The sequence below is a fragment of the Acipenser ruthenus genome, chromosome 3, assembly GCF_902713425.1.
Source record: "Acipenser ruthenus chromosome 3, fAciRut3.2 maternal haplotype, whole genome shotgun sequence".
Taxonomy (NCBI): domain Eukaryota; kingdom Metazoa; phylum Chordata; class Actinopteri; order Acipenseriformes; family Acipenseridae; genus Acipenser; species Acipenser ruthenus.
Window position 1 is genome coordinate 3,527,899 of NC_081191.1, and position 26,455 is coordinate 3,554,353.

At 38.7% G+C, this 26,455-nt stretch overlaps 2 protein-coding genes across 5 annotated transcripts in view; one reads left to right on the forward strand and one right to left on the reverse strand.

Annotated features, from left to right (window-relative positions):
• bop1 (BOP1 ribosomal biogenesis factor) overlaps positions 1-3,530 on the reverse strand; it is an 86,553-nt gene extending 83,023 nt beyond the window's left edge. Inside the window, exons 1-2 of the mRNA XM_034920883.2 lie at positions 3,341-3,530; positions 2,006-2,254 (exon numbers count right to left, since the gene is read on the reverse strand). Coding sequence (XP_034776774.2) covers positions 2,006-2,254; positions 3,341-3,460 — 369 coding nt within the window. The 5' untranslated portion in view covers positions 3,461-3,530. The remainder of the gene's footprint in view (positions 1-2,005; positions 2,255-3,340) is intronic.
• Positions 3,531-3,810: 280 nt separating this feature from the next.
• The window catches only part of hsf1 (heat shock transcription factor 1), a 42,104-nt gene continuing 19,459 nt past the window's right edge, over positions 3,811-26,455 (forward strand). For 3 of the 4 annotated variants that reach the window (XM_033993888.3, XM_033993889.3, XM_033993891.3), the window contains exons 1-7: positions 3,811-4,283; positions 13,115-13,223; positions 13,342-13,478; positions 14,466-14,590; positions 25,073-25,148; positions 25,574-25,635; positions 26,138-26,234. In XM_033993888.3, the coding sequence (XP_033849779.3) occupies positions 4,140-4,283; positions 13,115-13,223; positions 13,342-13,478; positions 14,466-14,590; positions 25,073-25,148; positions 25,574-25,635; positions 26,138-26,234 (750 nt within the window). In that variant the 5' untranslated portion in view covers positions 3,811-4,139. The remainder of the gene's footprint in view (positions 4,284-13,114; positions 13,224-13,341; positions 13,479-14,465; positions 14,591-25,072; positions 25,149-25,573; positions 25,636-26,137; positions 26,235-26,455) is intronic. The other variant, XM_033993890.3, reaches the window with a different exon arrangement.

A 26,455-nucleotide genomic window follows, 5' to 3' on the forward strand; every position in this document is an offset into this window, starting at 1 on the left:
TTGAGAGATAAGCTAGTGCGTAATTTGTCTCAGCGATTCTGTTTACATCAGCTGAATGACCCAAGTAATGAGGTTATGCCGCTGCTTTTTGTGTCATTTCTTGACCCCACGACTTCGCCACCTGGATTTCCTATACGAACAGGCCAAAGCCCACGTGTCTGAAGCTCGGTCTTCCAAACTAGTGAGGCTGGTGGAGGAATACCTCGGAAATGACGGAAATCGTGCCTGTACAAGTGAGTGCACACAGAGGACTTACCTGCTAAAAAGAAAGCGAAGACCGAACAAGCAATGGAATTGTTACTTCGTTGACAGCAAGAAAAACACACTACTTCCAAGGAAACATTACTCCAACAAGAGATGACGATGTATGCTTCTGAAACTCCATTAAACATCAGTGATGATCCCCTGATTTGGTGGACAAATAACCAAACACGCTTTCCCAACCTAGCAGCCTTGGCAAAGAGCATGTTAAGCATCCCTGCAACATCGGTCCCGAGCGAGCGTGTGTTCAGCAAAGCAGGGATGCTTGTGAACAAACTCTGTTCTTCTTTGAACCTGGAGAATGTGGATGCCATAATATTTCTTAATAAAAACAGAAAATAAGCTCTGGAGAGAGCACAGACTTTGTTGGGTTGGACTTGTAAATAGTTATTCTTGTGTTCTCCGTTGGAGATTTCTTTTTCCCTCTAATCCGGTTGCTGTCAAGACATCTTTAAGGTAAGACAGTAATATTTTTAATGTTTTATTAACTTTTTGTGGGGAACCTCGCCAACAGTGTGACTAGACATAAATAATTAGAAATGACATTCAACTGTGGAAACGTTTATTTTCATGAGGAAAATATATTTACTGATTATTTACACATTTATTTTGCATCATGAAAAAACGATGCATCGGGTCTTTATGAAAACGATACATACAACTACCGCAGCTGTAGATCCATACATACAACTACAGCTCTTGTGGAAATTCTTTTTTTTTAGGCACCCAAACAAAAAAACTAGAAAAAACAACAACTATCCTTAAACGGGATCTCTTTGGCAAATCATATTTTTAAAACCTTTTTTCCCTTCCAACATAACGAATTGAACTGTATTAAGTCGATATATAATATCAGTAAAATGTGTGGATTATAAAGAAATTCCTAAATGTTATAGTGATCTCGGTTAACGCAGGCAGGTGCATCACACAAGAGGGGCAATCCACACACAGACGGAGGGCGGGCGCGAACCCAGGACATGTTGCACTAAAGCATAGTGCCGATACCTCTGTACAAAAGAGCCGGCTACCTTGCAAGGAGCATATATTGGGCTTATGTCTTTGTGAGATTTTTTCCTGTATTCTTGTTTCACCTGAAATAGTTTTCAGTAGTTTATTTATTTTTTTTATTAAAACAGCTTTGTGTGAATGCCAATTTACCCTAAGCATGGCGCTGTGTTTACATTTTGAATGCAATCCTGGAATTTAGCATAATTTAGCTGGGTACAGTAGCAGCAAGTTACACCTAACAGGTTCTGTGGGTTCACCTATTTGTTTTCACAAGAGAGACTATGTTTGCATTCAAATTGCCCCCCGAGCTAAGAGTGCATTCTGCCTGCGGCAGTATATGAAGCTGCTTTGTGGCTACTGTCTGTGAACTAACATTCTTAACATTGGTACAGTAACAAAACTAACTTGTTCATTAAAATACCTAGACCAGATAATGCAGATTTAAAAGGCGCTGTGTTCGAGCTGAGAATGGCGGATCTAGAGGTTATGGTTGTGTTTTTCTTCATTTTTGTTCTTCATATATTACTGAATTATGTAGACAGCAGTAATTTGGATCTAATGAGCAAGATACTCTGCCTTAGACGCCAAAACGTAATGATGAAAATCATTAACCCTGCCCCTGGTCCTGCCCGGCTGCCAGCCAGATTCAGATGTGTTGTGAGGCCGGAGTTTCACGTGCCTGTGGAAAAGGAGTATTATCGTGGACACTTGTGGTTTGTGTTAATAAGGAACTTACCTTCGACTGCTGTTTGCTCGGCTTCCCTTTAGCATCTTGTCCCTGTGGTGCTGTTTCAATACCACTCTTCACTTCAGCACTAGAGCTAATTTCTGCCTCTTTGTCCTCCTCCTCCTCCTCATCATCATCATCGTCATCCTCACTGTCACTCCCAGAGTCCTCCAGGCCAGAGTACACGCTCTCCTCACTGTCTGTCAGGTCCTCATCATCATCCACATCTGGACCAGCCTCATCATTAAACAGGAGGAGCTAGAATGAAAGGCAGGAACAACTTATTAAGGGACAGAGTTGTGGGTGTCACCCTCCTGTTTAAAAAACAATAATAAAACATTAGTCATACAAACAGGTAAAGTCTTGTTTGGATTTTCTTGGTAACAAATATTCAAACAAACACTTAATAAATGTAACGAAAAAGCAAAAAAAGATATAATTTTCCTATATTGAGGCACATAAATATATATATAACTATTAAAGATAGCAAGCAGATGTCTGAATTAAATATTTGGACCTGGAGGCCATCTGTCTCTTCCCTCATTCCTTTATGACTTCATTATGTAAACATCTGTCCGTTTATCAGCATTGCATTCCCATACGGTGGATGTACTGTAGTCGGTCAGGGTGAAGATCAGTTTTAAAACTGATAGACACACATGTTGGATCTACAGCTGCGGTGGGAGATACATGTCACCGACATCCAGTAGCTGTTAACTTAAACAAGGTGACCTGCTGCTGACTGGAGTAAAAGGTGATCAACACGTCATACATGCGCAGTGACTAGAACTTTTAAGATTTTAGATTATCTTTAGGATTCGGTTAGCGTTGCCATCTGTGCCCGTTTTCCCTCGATCGTCCAGGGCCCAGAAATTCAATATACCTTCTCAGGACACTAATTGCCAGCACCATAAATTGAGCATACGTTAGATAAATCCGGATACAATACCACTGCAACAGACGCACAATATGAATTGGTTGCCAATACTATAGTAGTGATTTTTATCAGTGTTTCCTATTGGATAAATATAGGATTTCAAAAGAGAGCTCACTTTTTACAACCCCTCCCCCTCCATTTTGAGTTTTTTTTTTTTTGTACCTCATATGCGGCAACTTTACATTATTCAGTCATGTCAAAACTGGCCACGTACATTATAATAATTTTTGATAATCGGCGATGCGATAAGTAATCGCATTTATATAGTTGCTGGTATAACACAATCACGTCATAACCGGTAGCTGTACACATTGAGAGCTGATGGATGCAAAGACAACGGCAACTTATCAAAAAATGCCAAACTGTACTAAAATATTTTCACAGTACCAGTGATTAAGAACACTAACCTGTTCAAGGTCTTGAACTGCTTCTTCCTCCGGGGCTGGTCTTTTTAATTTGTCGGTTGTTTTACTTTTCGCTTTGCCGCTCATGCTGCCGTTTTGATCAGCTTTGGATGCCAGCAACATGTTTGCTGTAAAACCATGTGGAACACACGCTGGTCACAGTTCATAGTTCACAAGTCACAGGTCGACTTTGAAAAGTACAAGATTTTTTTTTAACAAAGTTTTTATTTTTATTTTTATTTAAACTTAAATAAATAGCTACTTCAAAAATGGATGTATTTAATAATATATGTATTCAAGTGTACGCGTACTTTAAACGGGGTTAAGGGTCAAAGGTTTGCAATGTATACGTTTTAAAAATATACTAGTTTTTTTTTTTTTGCTGAAAACTTCAGTGTGTTTTATTGTTTTCAATTTAATTTTAAACGTGAAAAATAAAAATAAGAAGTTTTTTTTTTCTAAGATAAAAATGGTTTATTTTGAGTCGTTCGTGCTGATGTCACAAGATGGCGACTACCAATGCCAATGTGTAATGTTGCCTCTACGCAGTTTGTAAAAATGTCAGATTAGTTATAATTAAGATTCGGGGTGGATGCCGATAAGAAATCGCGTTATTGAAAGACAAAAAGAAAAAGGGAAGATCGATTTATTAAGCGCAGTATTGACACGGGCAGTGGTGTATCCTAATATCTGTTTATGTGTGTTATTATTGTGATCTCTTGGGTCCTGATTTGAATAGGAAATTGGGAATTATTATTATTATTATTATTATTATTATTATTATTATTAATATTTCAATTAAATGGAAATGGATTTGCATAGCGGCGGCGCAGGACCTGTTTCTGGAGGGATTTTGGGCAGTGGTAGCAATGTCCCCGCCTTCCTAACAAAGCTTTGGACTTTGGTGGAAGATCCAGACACCGATCCACTGATCTGTTGGAGTCCGGTGAGTAAACGAGGCCGACCGACCTTGTGAGTTTATTATTATTTTTATTTTATTTTATTTTATTTGGGGGGCGGGTACACAGTCTTAATTTATAATATAAATCTAAATCCAGACCTTCAAATTTTTACACGTTATTTTGTATTCAGTTTTACTGCTTTCTGTGACACCTTATTTTATTTTGGTTTGATTCACTTTTCCTGCGTAAATAAGACTCAAGTGCAATACTGGTACAGTAGTTATTGTTCACATTAAAATGTTATTACGATTGGGTCATTCAGGTTATTTTTGTTTGTCAGATTTAAACGGGTTAACTGAGAGTAGGCGGCTTTGCAGTGGGATGAAAGTTCATGTCATGGAGAGTTTTCAATGGGTTGCACTGTACCTCAAAACCAGAAATAATACTGTTTACAAATTATTATTGGTATAAGTTGTCATTGCAGGGCACAACCGTTTTTCGTTATGCCCAGTTGTTGTCAAAGAGTAACTGAGGATTCAGAGGCTGAAACGAAATTACAAAAGGAGGTGTGGCTGCAGCGACACGAGATATGGCAGTGCTGGTGTACTTTGACAGAAGCCTAGTCACTTATGGCTTCAGCGATCATACATTCACTTAAAAGATCTCACGACTGGTTTATTTACCATAATAGAAAGATTGCTGAACCGAATGTACCCCTTTGGGCATAGTCCATGTCTTTTGGAAACCTCCACAAAATACGGTCCTAACCGTGTGTCAACAGTATTAGAGTACCACCGGATTGAGTTTCGTGAAAATGGCATACGAATGGCCTAATGTTATAAACAGGCTCACGATATTTTTAAATAACTTGGGGTGAATGTTCATTTATACCAGTTTTCGTCACAGTTGTGTGACCTGTCCCGTTGACAGTCCTACTGTAAACCTCTAGTATTGCAACGATAATCCAGGTGCAATGAAGGTTTCATTGTATAATCCAATGGCCTGATGGCAAACAGCAGTGAACAATAAACAATGATCAGAATACAGCGGCATGTATTGCTTTAGTTATAGTTTAGGAGGCTGTGTGGTCCAGTGGTTAAAGCAAAGGGCTTGTAACCAGAAGGTCCCCGGTTCAAATCCCACCTCAGCCACTGACGCATTGTGTGACCCTGAGCAAGTCACTTCACCTCCTTGTGCTCCGTCTTTTGGGTGAGACGTTGTTGTAAGTGACTCTGCAGCTGATGCATAGTTGACATACCTGAGTCTCTGTAATTCGCCTTGGATAAAGGCGTCTGCTTAATAAACAAATAATAATAACAATAATTTCCTTCTCACTAGGGGCATGCATTCCCTCACGGAGCGCAAGAAACCAGCTTTTATTCATTTATTTTTATTTGCTCTTAAACTCTGAGAGTCTAGCGTTTAGAGATCACCACCACAGCCGTGGGGGCTTTCCATTGCCTGGTTTATCATGACTATTGCGACCATCTGCTACTACTTCATGAAGTGCACCAGCATAAAAATATCCTATGCCTCTGAAAATGTTATTCCCTTGTGATAAAGAACAGTACTACTGTATTCCATTTCAGAGCTTGTGATAGTCACATCACATAGCAGTATTGTATATGTAATAATATAGATTGTAGTAAACTTATGGTAAATTCAAGAGCAAACAATTAGCAACCTATGTGCTGGTGTGTCTAATATTAAACTACTGTACCAGAGCCACAATGGGATTACTACAGTACAGCCAAAGTTCTGGCTCAAACAAACTTAACTCTCAATAACCCGATCATTTTTTCAGGATCTACGCATTTGGGTCATGTTGCTAGGTAGACGTACAAAACCACTGTTCTAATTAAAAGTTTTAATTAGTTACTATGTCATTTTGAATGTTAAACGCAAGCTTTCAGACTCTTGACTGACCTCCTCTCGACCCAGAAGAGTGTACTTGGAGAAAGTAAAAATAGAGGTTAAAGTTATCAATCTTTGAAATATGAAAACGTCACAGCTATACTGCTTCACTGTTTACATAATAGCTGTACATCTCTATGAATTCTTATTCCCACCCTCCTGAGCCATTGGTTTGTCAACATTCAGACTGAACCCGCCCCTGGGATCCGTAACAAACAGCTGTTGGTTAGAAAGCAGAGTAAACTTATAAGAACATAAGAAATGTAAAGTTTACAAACGAGAGGAGGCCATTCTGCCCATCTTGCTTTTTTGGTTGTTAGTAGCTTATTCATCTCAGAGTCTCAAGCAGCTTCTTGAAGGATCCCAGGGTGTCAGCTTCAACAACATTACTGGGGAGTTGGTTCCAGACCCTCACAATTCTCTGTGTAAAAAAGTGCTAGTTAATTTTGAATGACCATTGCTGCTGCGACAGTGTTTGCCACATTGTCTATACCTTTTAGGATTTTGAATGCTTGAATCAGATCACTGTGTAGTCTTCTTTGTTCAAGACTGAATAGATTCAATTATTTTAGCCTGTCTGCATACGACATGCCGTTTAAACCCGGGATAATTCTGGTTGCTCTTCTTTACACTCTTTCTAGAGCAGCAATACCCTTTTTGTAACGAGGTGACCAGAACTCAACACAATATTCTAGGTGAGGTCTTACTAATACATTGTAAAGTTTTAACATTACTTCCCTTGATTTAAATTCAACACTTCTCACAATATATCCGAGCATCTTGTTGGCCTTTTTTATAGCTTCCCCACATTGTCTAGATGAAGACATTTCTGAGTCAGCATAAACTCCTAGGTCTTTTTCATAGATTCCTTCTTCAATTTCAGTATCTCCCATATGATATTTATAATGCACATTTTTATTGCCTGCGTGCAGTACTTTACACTTTTCTCTATTAAATTTCATTTGCCATGTGTCTGCCCAGTTCTGAATGCTGTCTAGATCATTTTGAATGACCTTTGCTGCTGCAACAGTGTTTGCCACTCCACCTATTTTTGTGTCATCTGCAAATTTAACGAGTTTGCTTACTATACCAGAATCTAAGTAACTAATGTAGATTAGGAAGAGCAGAGGACCTAATATTGATCCCTGTGGTACTCCACTGGTTACCTCGCTCTATTTTGAGGATTCTGCTCTAATCAGTACTTTCTGTTTTCTACATGTTAACCACTCCCAAATACATCTTTTCTACATGTTAACCACTCCCTAATCCATGTGCATGCATTTCCTTGAATTCCTACTGCGTTCAGTTTGAGAATTGATCTTTTGTGCGGGACTTTGTCACAAGCTTTCTGGAAATCCAAATAAACCATGTCGTATGCTTTGCAGTTATCCATTCTCAATGTTGCATCCTCAAAAAAGTCAAGTAGGTTAGTTAGACACGATCTCCCTTTCCTAAAACCATGCTGACTGCCCCCCAGGATATTGTTACCATATAGGTAATTTTCAATTTTGGATCTTATTATAGTTTCCATAAGTTTACATATAATAGAAGTCAGGCTTATTGGTCTGTAGTTACCTGGTTTGGTTTTGTCTCCCTTTTTGTGGATCGGTATTACGTTTGCTATTTTCCAGTCTGTCGGTACAACCCCTGTGTCAAGAGACTGTTGCATGATCTTGGTTAGCGGTTTGTAAATAACTTCTTTCATTTCTTTGAGTACTATTGGGAGGATCTCATCTGGCCCAGGGGATTTGTTTATTTTAAGAGCTCCCTTTAACACTTCTGCCTCTGTAATGCTAAAGTTATTTAAAACTGGATAGGAACAGGTTGAAATATGGGGAATGTTGTCTATATCCTCCTTTGTAAAAACCTGTGAAAAGTAATCATTTAATATATTTGCTATTTTATTCTCCATCTGTGCTTTTGCCATTTGTATCTCTTAGACATTTTACTTCCTCCTTGAATGTTCTTCTGGTCCCTTTTAAACGTTCTGTAAAGTGCCTTTTTTTGGTGACTATTTTTTTTAATTGATCTATTAAACCATTTTGGCCATTTTGTTTTAGATTTTGATTTGTCTACTTTTGGGATGTAATTGTTTTGCACCTCTAGTACTACATTTTTTAAAAATAGCCATCCTTTTTCTGTGGGTGTTTTCTCTATTTTACTGCAATCTACTTTGGTTAGTCTCCGTTTCATTCCTTCATAGTTTGCCTTTTTAAAATTGTAAACCTTACCATTAGTCGTACTTTTAGGGTGTTAAAAAGCATTTCAAATGAGACCATGTTGTGGTCTGAGTTTGCCAATGGTTCTCTAACCTCTGTTTTAGTTATTCCATCTTCGTTATTTGAAAAGACTAAGTCAAACCATGCCTCCCCTCTAGTCGGTGCCTTGACAAATTGCGTTAGGAAGCAGTCTTTTGTCATTTCTACCATTTCAATTTTGACTGTCGTGCTCCCCACCAGGTTTTCCCATTTTATATGGGGGAAGTTGAAATCCCCAATTAGTATGGCTCCTCCTTTGCTACACGCATTTCTAATGTCGTTGTATAACAGATTATTTTGCTCAGTATCTGAATTTTGTGGTCTATAAAATGCCCCTGTTATTATGCCGTTTGAATTTTTGTCCATTACTTTGACCCATATTGATTCTGGTTTTTTTTTTTTTTTTTTTTTTTTTTTTAAATTTAGTCGTTGCCAATTATTTTTTATTATTTTCTCCCAATTTTGGAAAGGCCAATTATTTTATTACGGTCGGCTCACCGCTACCACCCCTGCGCTGACTCGGGAGGGCGAAGATGAACACACTCTGTCCTCCGAAGCGTGTGCCGTCAAGCCGACCGCTTTTTTTTTGCAGCCACCCAAGTGCTACAGCGTCGGAGGACAACGCAGCTCTCAGGCAGCTTACAGGCAAGCCCGCAGGCACCCGGCCAGACTACAGGGGTCGCTGGTGCGCGGTGAGTTGAGAACACCCTGACCGACCTAACCCTCCCTCCCCCCGGGCGACGCTCGGCAAATTGTGCGCCGCCCCTTGGGAGCTCCCGTCCTCGATCGGCAAAGGAATAGCCTGGATTCGAACTCACGACTTGCAGGCTATAGAGCGCATCCTGCACTCACGTGGAGCGCCTTTACTGGATGCGCCACTCGGGAGTCCTGACCCATATTGATTCTCTGTTGTTTTTTTCTTCCAGATTTAACACCTGGGCTTCAAGACTTTTTGATGTATAGCGCTACCCCTCCGCCTCTTCTGTCCTGCCTGTCTTTCAAGTGTATACCTACTAATTATATTTGTCTCCATCACTCTCGGATAACCAAGTTTCTGTAACGCCTATTGCATCTTAGTTACTTGTTAGTGCAGTAGCTTCAAGTTATAACATTTTGTTTTTGAGACTTCTAGCATTTAAATAAATACATTTAATGGCTATCTTACCTGAGTTGTTGCCCTTGTTTTGATGTCGTTTCCCTTCTGGTTTTTTGTTGATTCCCCCCCCCCCCCCCCCTTCTGGACCTCCTCGAGGATCCTTTCTCCGAGTACATTGGTTGCCTTTTTATTTAAGTGCAGTCTTTCCCGCCTATATAGATAGTCCTTGTTGTAGAATGTGTTCCAATGTTCAAGGAAGGTGAAGCCTTCCTGTGTGCACCACAATTTCAGCCATGCATTTAGATTATTTCCAGCTGTCCGTATGGTCCTTTCCAAGATGCCAGCAGTATCCCGGAAAATACCACAGTTTTGGTCTTGCCTTTTAATTTCCTTCCTAGCTCTCTGAATTTATGGCAGGGATCTTGGTCTGTCTTTTCCAATGTTGTTTGTGATGACTACCACTAGGTCGTCTCCTGTTCGTTGTAGGAGCCTGTCCACGTTCTCAGTGATGTGCGTGACAAAGGCTCCCGGAAGGCAGCACTGTTGTTGTAAGGGGGTCCAGACTGCACACTGAACTTCCTGTGTTTCACAATGTGGAGTCCCTGACAATCATGACCTTTTTTTTTTTTTTGTGGGGTCCTGGATGTTGTTCCTTTCGTTCTTTTGATGCTGGTTTTGATCATCTAAATTTTTGAAGTGGGTCATTTGTTTCATGTTTTGATTTCTGCTGGTTGTGTTTGACTGTTTTCTTTTTTTTCCCTGCCTCTGCCTATCTGAACCCAGCTGTTTTGACCCTGTTCTATCTCCCTAGTGGTTTTCTGTCTGTTAGGGATGCAAAATGCCAAGAATATCGGGTGTGCCAGCTCCTCAAACTCCTGTTGCTCTGTCAATTCGTGCAGCTCCATTTTTAGCATACTTGCTTGTTGAAGCAAGTCCTGGATCTTGCAGCACTCCATGCAACTGCAATGCAATATTATATGCAGGTGTCTTTTGAGACTGGGTAAAGTAGGACAGTCAGACAAAAAACGAGAATGCTACACAACAGGTTTGAAACTGTGCGTTGTTAAATATGACGAAATGTGACTGGAGATGAAACCAAGACAAACTTAAGTATGGTGAAAGAAAAACGAGCTGACAGAGGAGGGAAGTGTTAATGAGGTTGAGTGGAGTACTTTTGAATGACTTTAATACATACTTTAACGTGTTCTACATGTCAGTGCAACACAGTGGTACACTTGAAAAGTATGTGTATGGTTATGCAGGGTTCAAAACTAACATTGTGGTACTAGTCCAAAGGACTAGTACCTTTTGAAACTGCTTGTCCTTATGTGAATTGCCTAAGTTGGAATCAACAACAGTTGCAGGCCCTAATAATATTAGGCATAAATTGTGTTTTCCTAAAAAATAAACACTGTTATGAATTTAGAATTAACAAAGGCACCTAAATAGTCCTACAGATCGATCCCGTTTGCACCTCGTTACTGAGCAATTACTGTACTAGTGTGCTGAGAAACTGAGACTGACAGAACCAGATGGGATGACAGAGGGAAAAAATTCTCAGCTGTGTCACCACGAAGCTCCACCTGAAATTGACACCGATGACACAAACAAAATGTTTATTTTATTGTTCATTACATGTATTGCTATTTACAAAAATGCTGGCTGGTTTGTGGAGTTGGGGATTATAGCATGTGAGTGAGTTTAAATAACTATGAATTACTACCTACAATAATTCATGTACTCACGTACACACACAGTCTTCACTAAAGTCCTGTTTTAAAGACGGTACATTTCACTGTAGCAGTGGGAGAACTGCTTCAGCAAGTACAGTAGAATCTGCCAGAACTGACAGACGCTGAATTTACTAGGTTGCATACTAATGAAAGCATCATAAATACAAAAGAAAAACGAGGGAAATGCAGATCTTTTCAAATGGATTTGAATATGTGAAGCATCGCCTTCAGGTTTGTCAGAGCCGCCAGTGAATGTTTTACTTTTTAAACGCTGCAATAATAGTGATTGTGATCGTTCTAATTTTGTGCCCTTTCTAAATGAGGCCCTTTATCTCTGGAGGAGGCTGTGTGGTCCAGTGGTTAAAGAAAAGGGCTTGTAACCAGGAGGTCTCCTGTTCAAATCCCACCTCAGCCACTGACTCATTGTGCGACCCTGAGCAAGTCACTTAACATCCTTGTGCTCCGTCTTTCGGGTGAGACGTAATTATAAGTGACTCTGCAGCTGATGCATGATTCACACACCCTAGTCTCTGTAAGTCGCCTTGGATAAAGGCGTCTGCTAAATAAAAAACAAATAATAATAATAATAATAATAATCTCAACGCTAGAGCGAGTGTGGCATAATGCAGATTTAATGGGACTAGGTAAGAGAATGAAATATGTTTCTGGAAACGCTGAGGTTTCCCCCCAGTTTAAATACCAGTACGTAAGATAAATACAGTTTTGCTATTAAAATGGTACTCTAGTACTGTATTGGTATAAGAAAAGGGTGTTTTTAAAAAGTAATTTCAGCTTCCAATCACTTCAAATATGCTGATGACAATGTAAACGCCAAGCTACTACAGACAGCGAGTCCCACACTTTGTCGTGCTACTTTACTGTTTATATGTAAGAACTCAGCTTTATTATGAATATATTGTGTTATTATGTTTTAAGCAACATACTACGATAATGTTCATTGTGGTAATTTCTTAAGGTATTACATTTAAAATGTTCAGTAAAACATGGCCTATTTTTTCTTGTTAGTACAACCGGCCCCCTTTGCTAATCGCATCTTTTAGTTCTTTTTTTTTGGGGGGGGGGGGGGGGGGTCGGTCGCCGCAACCCGGCATAAATCTCCACATTTTTGTACAATGACTTTACACTTACTTCAAAGACGCAACATCTTTTAGTAAAATCAAACAGCCGATAAACTTTGTATTCCGTGCAGAGGGAGAACACAAATGTAAAACGTCATTAAGTGAGGTTGGCATTGCAGGGGAGATGAAGGGAGGTTTCAGTTCTGAGTGGCTGTTTTGTAAGCATTATTTGTGAATGCTTATTCACCACTGCTACACCCCGTTAGAAAATTGACTTTTCCTTTCTTTTTTTTTTTTTTTTTTAAACGCAAGACTGTGAGTTTATTTGTACATTTGTTTTAAGTAATCGCCCAGAGGACTACTGAGACACAGACATAACAAGGGTTATTTTGAAACGAAACCTGTGTTTTTTTCTTTCAGTGTTGAGCATGTAGGGAAAAAAAAATTGTAAAAAAAAATATTTGAAACACAAAAAGGGTGTTTTCCTAAAATTGAAGCGACTTTTACACCAGTGCAACCTATACAGAGATTTCTTTTTTTTTTTTTTTAACATTACCTGAGACAGTTTTGCTGGTTCTGTCAAATCGCACCAATCTTGTATTTGGATAGAATTTAAATTTTGGGGATGCGTCTATTGCAGTACAAGAATGTTGTATTCATATATTGGGGTTTATTTTTGCACTTCAGTGTAATATACTTAAATCACAACATGAATCACAATACAAGATTCAGAGGATCCTGATACCTGCTTCTAGTTTAATGTCGTAACATTTCATTTATTTTTTTCCTTGGCAGAGTGGTAACAGCTTCCATGTGTACGATCAGGGCCACTTTGCAAAGGAGGTGCTTCCCAAATACTTCAAGCATAACAACATGGCCAGCTTCGTGCGGCAGCTCAATATGTGTAAGTGTGCTTCACCCTTCTCTTCCTACCACAACTCTGCCTAGATTTTCTTACTTTGTGAAGTGCGGTCTACTTTCCATTGTTGAAATTGTCTTTATTTGTATTGTTTGTTTAACAGATGGGTTTCGCAAGGTTGTCCACATTGAGCAGGGTGGCTTAGTGAAGCCAGAAAAAGATGACACGGAATTCCAGCATGCGTACTTCATCCGAGGTCAGGAGCACCTTCTGGAGAATATTAAGAGGAAGGTGACCAATGTAAGGAACAGCTATAGCATGTACAGTAACACATCTCTTTTATTTATTCATTTTTTACAGCATTTATATTAATCTAACCTCTTATCTGCAGATGCAATTCTTGAAACGCAAGGGAATTTGGAAAAACCTGGTTTTGATATTGTATTTCCCTCTCTAATCTTTCATGAAATTTAAGTTTTGCTGTGTGTACTTTTGTATGCTGTTGGTAAATTTGAAGCCAACTGCTCCTATCTCAAACCATTTTAGATGGGAGACCGTGTGAAATGGTGACTTCAATCTGTATTTTTCAGAGTTTTATATAGACATAGTGTGGTAAATGTGTTGGTGACATTAATCTCTGTTCTAAGATGACTGCCATACGTTTGTGGAGTATGCTTTGAGTTGTAATATTTGGTACACCGGAGTGCAGTAAAGTACACCTTTTCACTACCATGTTGTTTTAACCTCTATAGTATTGGTAATATGGACCACGTGTTTTGGAATATCGGGCCAGATTGTAAAAGCTGTTTACTCCTATTGTCACTAGCACTTTTTTTTTTTTTTTTTTTCACTTTGATAAAAATGTTGTAAAGAACTTTGATAATCTAGTCCAGTGTCTTTAGCCTGTGATTCAACCAAAGTCCCTGCTGGTGTTATCCAGTAGAAATAGCCTTTTCATTGCCACATTGGTTCAATCTCTGGCCATATTAATGATACAGGTATGTTTACAGCTTAGTTTTACTTCATGTTTACAAACCATTTGATAAGATATTTTGATTGGCCTCCAATGATATATTTTTTTTATTTGTTCAGACAAAAAAAATAAGCGATCTAGTCAAGATGATTTTATAAAAGCTTAGACTTTACAGTTACCATTTAACAGAGCTATTAATGAGACTAAATGTGAGCCAGAATCCTTTCTAAGCAGGTTTGCTGAGTGGGAGAGAATGTATTAAACAAGGTGGCGGCTCAGTGTTTTTTTTTTTTTTTTTTTTTTTGTTCCCGTAGGTTTCCAGTATAAAACATGAAGACATCAAGATTCGCCAGGATGATGTGAGTAAATTGTTGACTGATGTCCAGATCATGAGAGGGAAGCAGGAACACATGGACTCCAAACTCATCGCCATGAAACAGTGAGTTTCAGAAGTCTTATACGTTACACTAGTACCTGCTTTCTGGCACTGTGCATTGCACATACGTTACACTAGTACCTGCTTTCTGGCACTGTGCATTGCACATACGTTACACTAGTACCTGCTTTCTGGCACTGTGCATTGCACATACGTTGCACTAGTACCTGCTTTCTGGTACTGTGCATTGCACATACGTTACACTAGTACCTGCTTTCTGGCACTGTGCATTGCACATACGTTGCACTAGTACCTGCTTTCTGGCACTGTGCATTGCACATACGTTGCACTAGTACCTGCTTTCTGGCACTGTGCATTGCACATACGTTGCACTAGTACCTGCTTTCTGGCACTGTGCATTGCACATACGTTGCACTAGTACCTGCTTTCTGGCACTGTGCATTGCACATACGTTGCACTAGTACCTGCTTTCTGGCACTGTGCATTGCACATACGTTACACTAGTACCTGCTTTCTGACACTGTGCATTGCACATACGTTACACTAGTACCTGCTTTCTGGCACTGTGCATTGCATCTGGAAAGTTGCAGAGATTTCATGGCAGTCTGCTTAAATTTCAATAAAAACTGGAAAAATGGGGGTGTTCTATAAACTTTTGACCTGTGTGTGTGTGTGTGTGTGTATATATATATATATATATATATATATATATATATATATATATATATATATATATATATATATATATATATATATATATATATATATATATATATATATATATAAAATGTATATGTAATTTGTGAAACAGGGAGCAGAGAAAGTGTAGTCCTGGGGAGCACAAAATAAGTAAGATCACAAAATGTACAAAAACCCTAAAGAAAAACTTGTATTATTATTATTATTATTATTATTATTATTATTATTATTATTATTATTATATCCTACCTCCCATGTGGTATTTTTTCAACAGTAAACACATTTTTATAATAAATTGTTACTTTGGGTACCCTTTAATTTAACTAATTATTGAACCTATAGTTTATTATACTCAACCAACTTCACCACATGGTAAAATAAACTGCAATGAAAATGTCAACAGGTTGCGTAACGGTACAAACATTGTATATTAGCCGAAAGTTGTGTACATCAAACTATAAACAAGGTTTTGGCATATGTCCGTACCACACTGGTGAAGGCCCAGCCTGTAGTTTACTCGGCTCCAGTTTTTCGGCACTCTGCCTAGTCTTGTTACCACGGCAGCCCCTCCTCCAGATTCCTAAGGACCACTGCTGCTTCTATAGATTATACAGTGTCTGGGGCATACATCTGCCGAGCAATCTGAATTCAGTAACTTCTGTAGGACTTCCTCATTACTGAACACTCCATGGCAGTTACTGTTATTACACATCAAATCCGTAATGAATTCATTTATTAAAGAAGTACAAATTCATTCTTAAATATATACAGTGCCTTGCAAAAGTATTCAGACCCCTGACCAATTCTCTCATATTACTGAATTACAAATGGTACATTGAAATTTCGTTCTGTTTGATATTTTATTTTAAAACACTGAAACTCAAAATCAATTATTGTAAGGTGACATTGGTTTTATGTTGGGAAATATTTTTAAGAAAAATAAACTGAAATATCTTGCTTGCATAAGTATTCAACCCCCACACATTAATATTTGGAAGAGCCACCTTTCGCTGCAATAACAGCTTTAAGTCTTTTGGGGTAAGTATGTACCAGCTTTGCACTGTAGGACATTCACCTTTTTGTTCTTGAGCCACTCCAATGTTGCTTTGGCCTTGTTCCTGGGATCATTGTCCTGCTGAATGGTGAATTTCCTCCCAAGCTTCAGTTTTTTAGCAGACTGAAGCAGGTTCTCTTGCAGTATTTCCCTGTATTTTGCTCCATCCATTCTTCCTTCAATTTTAACAAGATGCCCAGTCCCTGCTGATGAGAAGCATCCCCACAGCATGATGCTGCCACCACCATACTTCACTGTAGGGATGGTGTGTCTTGAGGCATGGGCAGTGTTAGGTTTGCGCCACACATAGCGCTTTGAGTTTTGGCCAAAAAGCTCTATCTTGGTCTCATCTGACCACAAAACCTTTTCTCACATCGCAGCTGGGTCACTCTCATGCTTTCTGGCAAACTCCAGACGTGCTTTCAGATGGTACTTTTTGAGTAACGGCTTCTTTCTTGCCACCCTCCCATACAGACCAGTGTTATGCAGAGCTCTTGATATGGTTGACTGGTGCACCATTACTCTACTCCCAGCCACTGAACTCTGTAGCTCCTTCAAAGTGATTGTTGGCCTCTCTGTGGCTTCTCTCACAAGTCTCCTTCTTGTTTGAGCGCTGAGTTTTGAGGGATATCCAAACACTTGGATATTATTTTGTACCCTTTCCCTAATCTATGCATTTGTATTACTTTATCTCTAACTTCTGTAGAATGCTCTTTGGTCTTCATTTTCCTTCAGATTCAAAGCCTTACCAATGATCCTTCAACAGTGGGGTTTTTATCCAGAAAATGTGACAGCAACTTTAATGGTTCACAGGTGGAGGCCAATGGTAAGGTAATTGTGTTCTCGTTGGGGCAATTTCTTTTATCGGTGTAAACTGGGAGCTTCCACAGCACAGGGGTTGAATACTTATGCAAGCAAGATATTTTAGTTTTTTATTTTTCTTAAATATTTCCCAACATAAAACCAGTGTCACCTTACAATAATTGATTTTGAGTTGCAGTGTTTTAAAATAAAATATCAAACAGAACGAAATTTCAGTGTACCATTTGTAATTCAGTAATATGAGAGAATTGGTCAGGGGTCTGAATACTTTTGCAAGGCACTGATTTTATATATATATATGTGTATGTGTGTGTGTGTATATATATATATATATATATATATATATATATATATATATATATATATATATATATACACACACACAGTACTGTGCAAAAGTTTTAGGCAGGTGTGAAAAAATGCTGTAAAGTAAGAATGCTTTCAAAAATAGACATGTTAATAGTTTATATTTATCAATTAACAAAATGCAAAGTGAGTGAACAGAAGAAAAATCTACATCAAATCAATATTTGGTGTGACCACCCTTTGCCTTCAAAACAGCATCAATTCTTCAAGGTACACTTGCACACAGTTTTTGAAGGAACTCGGCAGGTAGGTTGGCCCAAACATCTTGGAGAACTAACCACAGTTCTTCTGTGGATTTAGGCAGTCTCAGTTGTTTCTCTCTCTTCATGTAATCCCAGACAGACTCGATGATGTTGAGATCAGGACTCTGTGGGGGCCATACCATCACTTCCATTATTATTATTATTTATTTCTTAGCAGACGCCCTTATCCAGGGCGACTTACAATTGTTACAAGATATCACATTATACATTATTTCACATTATACAGATATCACATTATTTTACATACAATTACCCATTTATACAGTTGGGTTTTTACTGGAGCAATCTAGGTAAAGTACCTTGCTCAAGGGTACAACAGCAGTGTCCCCCACTGGGGATTGAACCCACAACCCTCCGGTCAAGAGTCCAGAGCCCCTAACCACTACTCCACACTGCTGCCCTACTTCCAGGACTCCTTGTTCTTCTTTACGCTGAAGATAGTTCTTAATGACTTTCTCTGTATGTTTGGGGTCGTTGTCATGCTGCAGAATAAATTTGGGGCCAATCAGATGCCTCCCTGATGGTATTGCATGATGGATAAGTATCTGCCTGTACTTCTCAGCATTGAGGAGACCATTAATTCTGACCAAATCCCCAACTCCATTTGCAGAAATGCAGCCCCAAACTTGCAAGGAACCTCCACCATGCTTCACTGTTGCCTGCAGACACTCATTCGTGTACCGCTCTCCAGCCCTTCGGCGAACAAACTGCCTTCTGCTACAGCCAAATATTTCAAATTTTGACTCATCAGTCCAGAGCACCTGCTGCCATTTTTCTGCACCCCAGTTCCTGTGTTTTCGTGCATAGTTGAGTCGCTTGGCCTTGTTTCCACGTCGGAGGTATGGCTTTTTGGCCGCAAGTCTTCCATGAAGGCCACTTCTGACCAGACTTCTCAGGTCAGTAGATGGGTGTACCAGGGTCCCACTGTTTTCTGCCAATTCTGAGCTGATGGCACTGCTGGACACCTTCCGATTGCGAAGGGAAGTAAGCATGATGTGTCTTTCATCTGCTGCAGTAAGTTTCCTTGGCTGACCACTGCGTCTACGGTCCTCAACGTTGCCCGTTTCTTTGTGCTTCTTCAAAAGAGCTTGGACAGCACATCTGGAAACCCCTGTCTGCCTTGAAATTTCTGCCTGGGAGAGACCTTGCTGATGCAGTATAACTACCTTGTGTATTGTTGCTGTGCTCAGTCTTGCCATGGTGTATGACTTTTGACAGTAAACTGTCTTCAGCAACCTCACCTTGTTAGCTGAGTTTGGCTGTTCCTCACCCAGTTTTATTCCTCCTACACAGCTGTTTCTGTTTCAGTTAATGATTGTGTTTCAACCTACGTATTGAATTGATGATCATTCGCACCTGTTTGGTATAATTGTTTAATCATACACCTGACTATATGCCTACAAAATCCCTGACTTTGTGCAAGTGTACCTAGAAGAATTGATGCTGTTTTGAAGGCAAAGGGTGGTCACACCAAATATGGATTTGATTTAGATTTTTCTTCTGTTCACTCACTTTGCATTTAGTTAATTGAAAAATATAATCTATTAACATGTCTATTTTTGAAAGCATTCTTACTTTACAGCATTTTTTCACACCTGCCTAAAACTTTTGCACAGTACTGTGTAATATATATATATATATATATATATATATATATATATATATATATATATATATATATATATATATATATATATATATATATATATATATATATAATTTAGAAGTATAGAAGTACAAAGAATAAATATTAATCATTCCTAGTCTACTCCTAATTACATACACCACCCACTTTGTATATCGCGGGTGTCGGGGTCCAATATAATTCGTACTGGTGGAGGGTAATTGCTTCTCATCAATTTAAGTCTCCAGTTACTTTCATGAATCTTCCTCTCCTTTCTCAAATGCCCAAACCCACTGCATTGAAAGAATCCATTCCCAGCACAGGAGGCTTGTTGCTAAGGAGCTGACGTCACTGCCCTGTGACTTTTGATAGTGCATTGCTTAAACTACTTCAGCAAGTAGATATTTAATTTGCTTTGTGTTATTGTGCAATGCGTGTGTATATGATAACAGCACGATATTAATGCATTGTTTTTAATTGTTCTGTATATTTTAGTTTGATGTGCAGTACAAAATAAAACGAACAGTAATTCTTAGTGAAGTTGTCTGTGTATAGTGCAGCTAAGGCATGCGCAGTTAGACTGTAAAAATGGGGAGCCAACTCCAGGAGCATGATATATCTGAATCCGCAGTATAGCGAGGGGTGATATAACGAGGGGTGGGTCTACTTTCATTTATATGTCCGTGTAAAACTTTATCACTGTCGCATGTAAAATAGAGATTGCATGGGATGTTACAGTTTATCCTGCAAATGCATATTCTTCCAAATGTATTTCTAAAGTTTAGAATGTCACTAAATTTAATTGTGTATATTAGATGTTTTCATTGTTCTTTTGAAATAGAAATAGGGGACACTCAGAAATAAGTGGCCTTCTATTTGACAACATGTTTAATACACGTTGTACACGTCCCATCCTCTATTGGAACCCATCAGCAGCAATTACACTTCTAATTTCACTGAGTGTAGCTCTCACACAGAATTTCAATAAGTTATTGCTGTTTCAGCTATGACAGGTTCTATAGAAACCAATTTAAGTATGTTTGTTTATCAGGTTTTCATCCTGTTTTAAATTTTGATTTAATGACTTGCAATATGTTTAAGTCTTTGGTGGCTACCTCTAATCAAATTGAGTGTATTTCTCTCTTTGCTCGCAAGATTGACACAGCAAGGAGTGCATGAGAAATATACTCTCTTAACTGGAGGGAGCCACCGAAGACATACAAATGCACAGCGTAACTTATGGTCTTGTTGCCAAAACTGTTTCTTAAATACCTGAACAGAAATGTTGTATCTATCATGGATTATGTTTTCCATTATTCAGGGGGAAAAAAAAAACATGAAGATTCTGGAAAATTCTGTTTTAATGTTTGCATTAAATAACTTAAGGTGGCTTTATTTAGTTTTTACAGTCCACTTTTTTCTTGGTATGACCTATTTTGAATCTGGTTCAAACATCCTTTGAGACGAGGCAACAGAGCAGCAGCAGCAGCTGCCTTGCTCCTCTGTGGTATCCGCACCTGTCCCAATAAACTCTCCCAGAGGGAGAGCTCAGCACAAGCGCATTGCAGTGAGGCAGGACAGATAGCACAGCTTCCTGTGCAGACTGCTTTTATGAGAATACCGTTAATAAGACAGCAGAACAGCCAGATAAAGAACAATTAACAAAAAAATAATAATAATAATAATCACTTTGTGCACTGCCAGTGAGGTTTCAGAAGTATCTTTACTCAAAGAAACTGCTGCCCAAGAAGCATTCATTCAATGCGCGTCATTTCAGCAGAACACAACATGAATGCTTTATGGATTATTATAACAACATAAGAACATTTTACAACAGTTTACAAACGAGAGGAGGCCATTCAGCCCATCTTGCTCGTTTGGTTGTTAGTAGCTTATTGATCCCAGAATCTAATCAAGCAGCTTCTTGAAGGATCCCAGGGTGTCAGCTTCAACAACATTACTGGGGAGTTGGTTCCAGACCCTCACAATTCTCTGTGTAAAAAAGTGACTCCTATTTTCTGTTCTGAATGCCCATTTATCTAATCTCCATTTGTGACCCCTGGTCCTTGTTTCTTTTTTCAGGTCAAAAAAGTCCCCTGGGTCGACATTGTCTATACCTTTTTAGGATTTGGAATGTTTGAATCAGATCGCCACGTAGTCTTCTTTGTTCAAGACTGAATAGATTCAATTCTTTTAGCCTGTCTGCATACTACATGCCTCTTTTAAACCGGGGATAATTCTGGTTGCTCTTCTTTGCACTCTTTCTAGAGCAGCAATACCCTTTTTGTAACGAGGTGACCAGAACTAAGCACAATATTCTAGATGAGGTCTTACTAATGCATTGTAAAGTTTTAACATTACTTCCCTTGATTTAAATTCAACCCTTCTCACAATATATCTGAGCATCTTGTTGGCCTTTTTTATAGCTTCCCCACATTGTCTAGATGAAGACATTTCTGAGTCAACATAAACTCCTAGGTCTTTTTCATAGATTCCTTCTTCAATTTCAGTATCTCCCATATGATATTTATAATGCACATTTTTATTGCCTGCATGCAGTACCTTACACTTTTCTCTATTAAATGTCATTTGCTGTGTCTCTGCCCAGTTCTGAATGCTGTCTAGATCATTTTGAATGACATTTGCTGCTGCAACAGTGTTTGCCACTTTTTGCCTATTTTTGTGTCGTCTGCAAATTTAACAAGTTTGCTTACTATACCAGAATCTAAATCATTAATGTAGATTAGGAAGAGCAGAGGACCTAATACTGATCCCTGTGGTACACCACTGGTTACCTCACTCCATTTTGAGGTTTCTCTTCTAATCGGTACTTTCTGTTTTCTACATGTTAACCACTCCCTAAACTTGTCAGAGTAATAGAACAGGAATGCTGTCTTCTGATTGGTTGCTGTAGAGGGCATTAATGGCCAGGAAATGCCCTCAGAATGTCCACACAACCATCACTGAAAGTACAGTATGGTATCAATCCGCCAAAAAGAACATCTAGCACAACTGTCAGAACTAAAACAAACCCATGAAGTAATGGCTATAACAGGTCACAAAAACGAGTCCTCTATAAAAAATAAAAAATACTGGCTCCATCTCTGTCCAACAAACGAGAATGGTCTTCACATACAATAAATAGTTTTCTGTATTAGTGGTGTTGGCTCGAGACAGCAGGCTGCAGACCATTAAATACATAGCCGATCACATGACCAGAAACTGACAGTCCTGTGACTTTACAGGCCCTGAGTTTGGAGGCCTGCATCACCCTTCACAAACCCAGCAGGACAGTCCAGTTGTTCAGGAGTGGGCAAGAGTGTGCGAAGACCCTGTATAGTGGTAATATGCTGTATGCTGTGCACCTTTTTGTGAAAATGCGAGGGCTTCCAAGTTAAACACTGTTTAACTCTAAACCTCCTGCGCCAAAGATTTAAATTGCAGTGTTTGTATTATAATTTGTATACACAGACCCATGTGTGAAACGTTTGTTTAACACCATAATGTTTTGTGTGTGTGTGCTTCTCTTGTGTTTCTAAAGAAATGCTATGTCACGTTTGTTTTAATGTACCCAGTGAAGGATTGTGTCTTCTAAAAACTGACACGGTTATGAATACCTTGGGAATGGAGGTTGTTTGTAAGTCTGAAATGTCCGTAACTCAGTTTTAATAAATGTGCACACCTGCTATCTACACCCTTAATCTGGTGAATAATACAAGAGTACCACACAGTAATACAATACTAGTATTAAGATTTGACAGGCTTTAAAACGATACTATAGAAATGTAACTTACCATTGACATTGTAACTGGAGCAGAAAGGTTTAAACGTCAGGAAAACACTGGTTAACATAGCGCTTGTTTTTATTTTATTTCAAAGACAATGCAGTCATGCAGCTTGCTCGGACATTCTGCCTCCTTTGTTTAAAACTCAAATATTTATAGTAAATTTGCATGTACTTGCTTTGAAATTCTTAGCCCCTGTCTGGATATATTTGTTGGTACAGTAATGTTGCCTTCATGATCAGCACGCCACTTATAGGAGTGTCTGTCTGGTTCCATTGCACATGTTTGAGTGATTGCATACTTTCAGCTCAAAATGAGGTGTTCGGTTGACCTGTCAGTTCATAAGTTTGGTATATAGTTACACTGACCTTATTTGAAACGTATATAGTTTGCGAAATATATCTATTGGAAATTAAACTTTTCTGGGAATATGTGCAGTTTTTCCAAAGAACTGCTGTAGTGAAACACATGGAAAAGAGCTTTTAAACAGGCCCCTGGAGAGTTGGTTTATAAGGGACAGGTGGAAGGAAAGTGTTTATAGATAGTTGTGAAGTTAGTGTAAATAAGTGTGTCAAAGATCTTTTATTAACCATTAATTAAAAAAATAAATACAGTGCTACCCCGTTATAACGCGGTTGTCGGGGTCCATAATTAGGAGACCGCTTTATTTGTGTTTGGCCTTCTAACGAATATTGACATTTTTATTCCAGAAATGATTTACAATGCCCACAAGCCAAATTTAATATTGTAGTGTATGATGGAAAATGAAGGAAGGAGACACACTAAATTTGCAGGTACTCAAATCCACGGTTTATTGGGACGATTATTCCCAGCCCCTGTTAGCCTGGTATCGTGCAACAGCTTGTCTCTCTCGGCTCTGCCCGCGCTGATGTGGGCATCCTCTATGCTTTCATGTTCCCACCTCCCCAGACATCACCCACCATTCCCGGCTGAGGCAAGCATACCGCTTCCCTGCAAACAAACAAACAGGGTCCGCAGACCAGTCCTGCAAGAGTATAAATCCCGGGTCTTTACAATACATACAGTATAATAGAAACCGCTATTCCATCAGTTTAAAGTTTATACCACTCTTATTTAAATTGTATGTTTTTTATAATACATTTTGTAAACAACACAGAATCCAAGGACGTTTATACACACTTGTATTGTTTTGTAACATTTAATGGACAGCTTTATAAGTAGGGGTCTACCTAAATCGCGATTTCGCGGAAATCTCATAAATACAGTAATGTAAAACAATGTAAAAACAACAAAATGTAAAAACAACAAGAAAACTAAATTGGTGTTTGTAGGTTGGTTTGGTTTTTTTGTTTCTATTACAATTTATCCCAGCATAATTCACGATGACATCACCAGGATCACTTCAAGGATCTGGAACGTCCACCCAACGTTTGCGAGTCAAATTGCATTATGGGGGAAATGGGAGCCACGACCTTTCCATGTTATAACCGATTACGCAACAGGTCATGTTCTAATGGGGTAGCACTGTAGCTCTCTTTTAAACTATTGTACTGTGTACTAAAACTTAATACACCTTGTTCTGTTGGGATTCTACAGGCTCCGGTTCACTGTAAATTGTGTATCCAATACTGGGTCAGCCATACAAGGATATTCTTAATCTTGACACAAACTGCTGTACTAGCCTTGACAGAAGCTTATGGCTGTAAGTCCATGTATGATATTGATTCTGTATTTAAAGTAGATATAAACTTCAATGCAACAGACCCCAAAAAACTAGAAAAGCAGAAAAAATAATAGTTTGTGCGTGCGTGGTGTATTTTGTATGAATTATCAGAAAATACTGACATCACATCTGCTTGGCACAACAGCATTTCAGTTTGGTGTGCTCCAGTTCATACTGTTGCTGAGTCTGTCTTTGTGTTTTTACAGTGAGAATGAGGCTTTGTGGAGAGAGGTGGCCAGCCTGAGACAGAAGCATGCTCAGCAGCAGAAAGTCGTCAATAAGGTAAATGCATTGATGGTATTAAGATAAGCTGTACTGCTTCTTTAACACTCCAGGCATCTGCAGAATAGTACATGTTCAAAAGTATTATCCTTTACATAATTACTGAACCCCTCGAAGTTCAAATAAATAACACTGTACTGTAAATACCCGAGTTGGAGAATTTACCATGACAACTGGGCAAAAAAAGACACTAGGTACGAGGGAGCTGTTCAGATGACAAAGGTGTTTATAAAGTTTGGATAATCAAGGTTTGACTATTTTATAGATATGTGTGTGTGTGTGTCTTTTATATGTTATATATTTATTTAAAAAAAAAAAAAAAAAAAAAAACTATTATCCTCCACCAGACTAACTGGTTTAATATAGCTCCTTGCATGTGTCCCCAGGCAATCCTAAAATCACTTTTTGTTTTGTTTTTTCAACAGCTTATTCAGTTCCTTATCTCACTGGTGCAGTCTAACAGGGTTTTGGGGATGAAAAGGAAAATGTAAGGTTTTTTTTTTTTTTGTGATGGCTATTTAGTTATAAACTGAAAGAAATCTCACATTATTAAATGTAGCTGCCTCTTGCAATGATCTATCTAATCAATCATTTGTTCAGAATTGACATGTGTTTGTTCTTCAATACAAATGTCTATAGAAAACATAATTAAAACTAATCTTTCAGCACATCGCATAAACAAATCGCATTATAAAAACAAAAACCTCCTGTGCCTCAAGAATATTTAAAAAGTAAAAGGTAGCGGCTATGCCCAGAGTGAATGTGTTCTCTACCTCTTAAGATACCACAACATCTAGGAGACTGCTCCGGTAGAGAAATCTAAGGGGTTCAGAAGATTTAGAAAAAAAAAATAAGCATGCTCCATCAAGTGCTAAGAAGAGCTTTGGCAAGATTTAACAATAACTATTTAAAGAACAGCATTCCATCCTTTTAATCTTTATTTGTGTTGCTCTGTCTCTTCAAGCCTTTTCTTGTGTGTTTCTTTGCAGTCCTTTGATGTTGAACGACAGCAGCACTGCACATTCCATTCCCAAGTACAGTCGGCAGTATTCACTGGAACCCCTGCAGGGCTCGCCTGCCTTCTCAGTAAGGGCACCCAGCACTGTTTGGAACATATTGCAGATTCCTGCCAATTTAGGTTTGACCCGGTAGCAATGCAGCGCAAAGAGCAATCTTGAGAGATTTAACGTGAATGTTTCTAGCAATTTGTGGTATATTTATTTGAGTACATAAGAACATAAGAAAGTTTACAAACGAGAGGAGGCCATTCAGCCCATCTTGCTTGTTTGGTTGTTAGTAGCTTATTT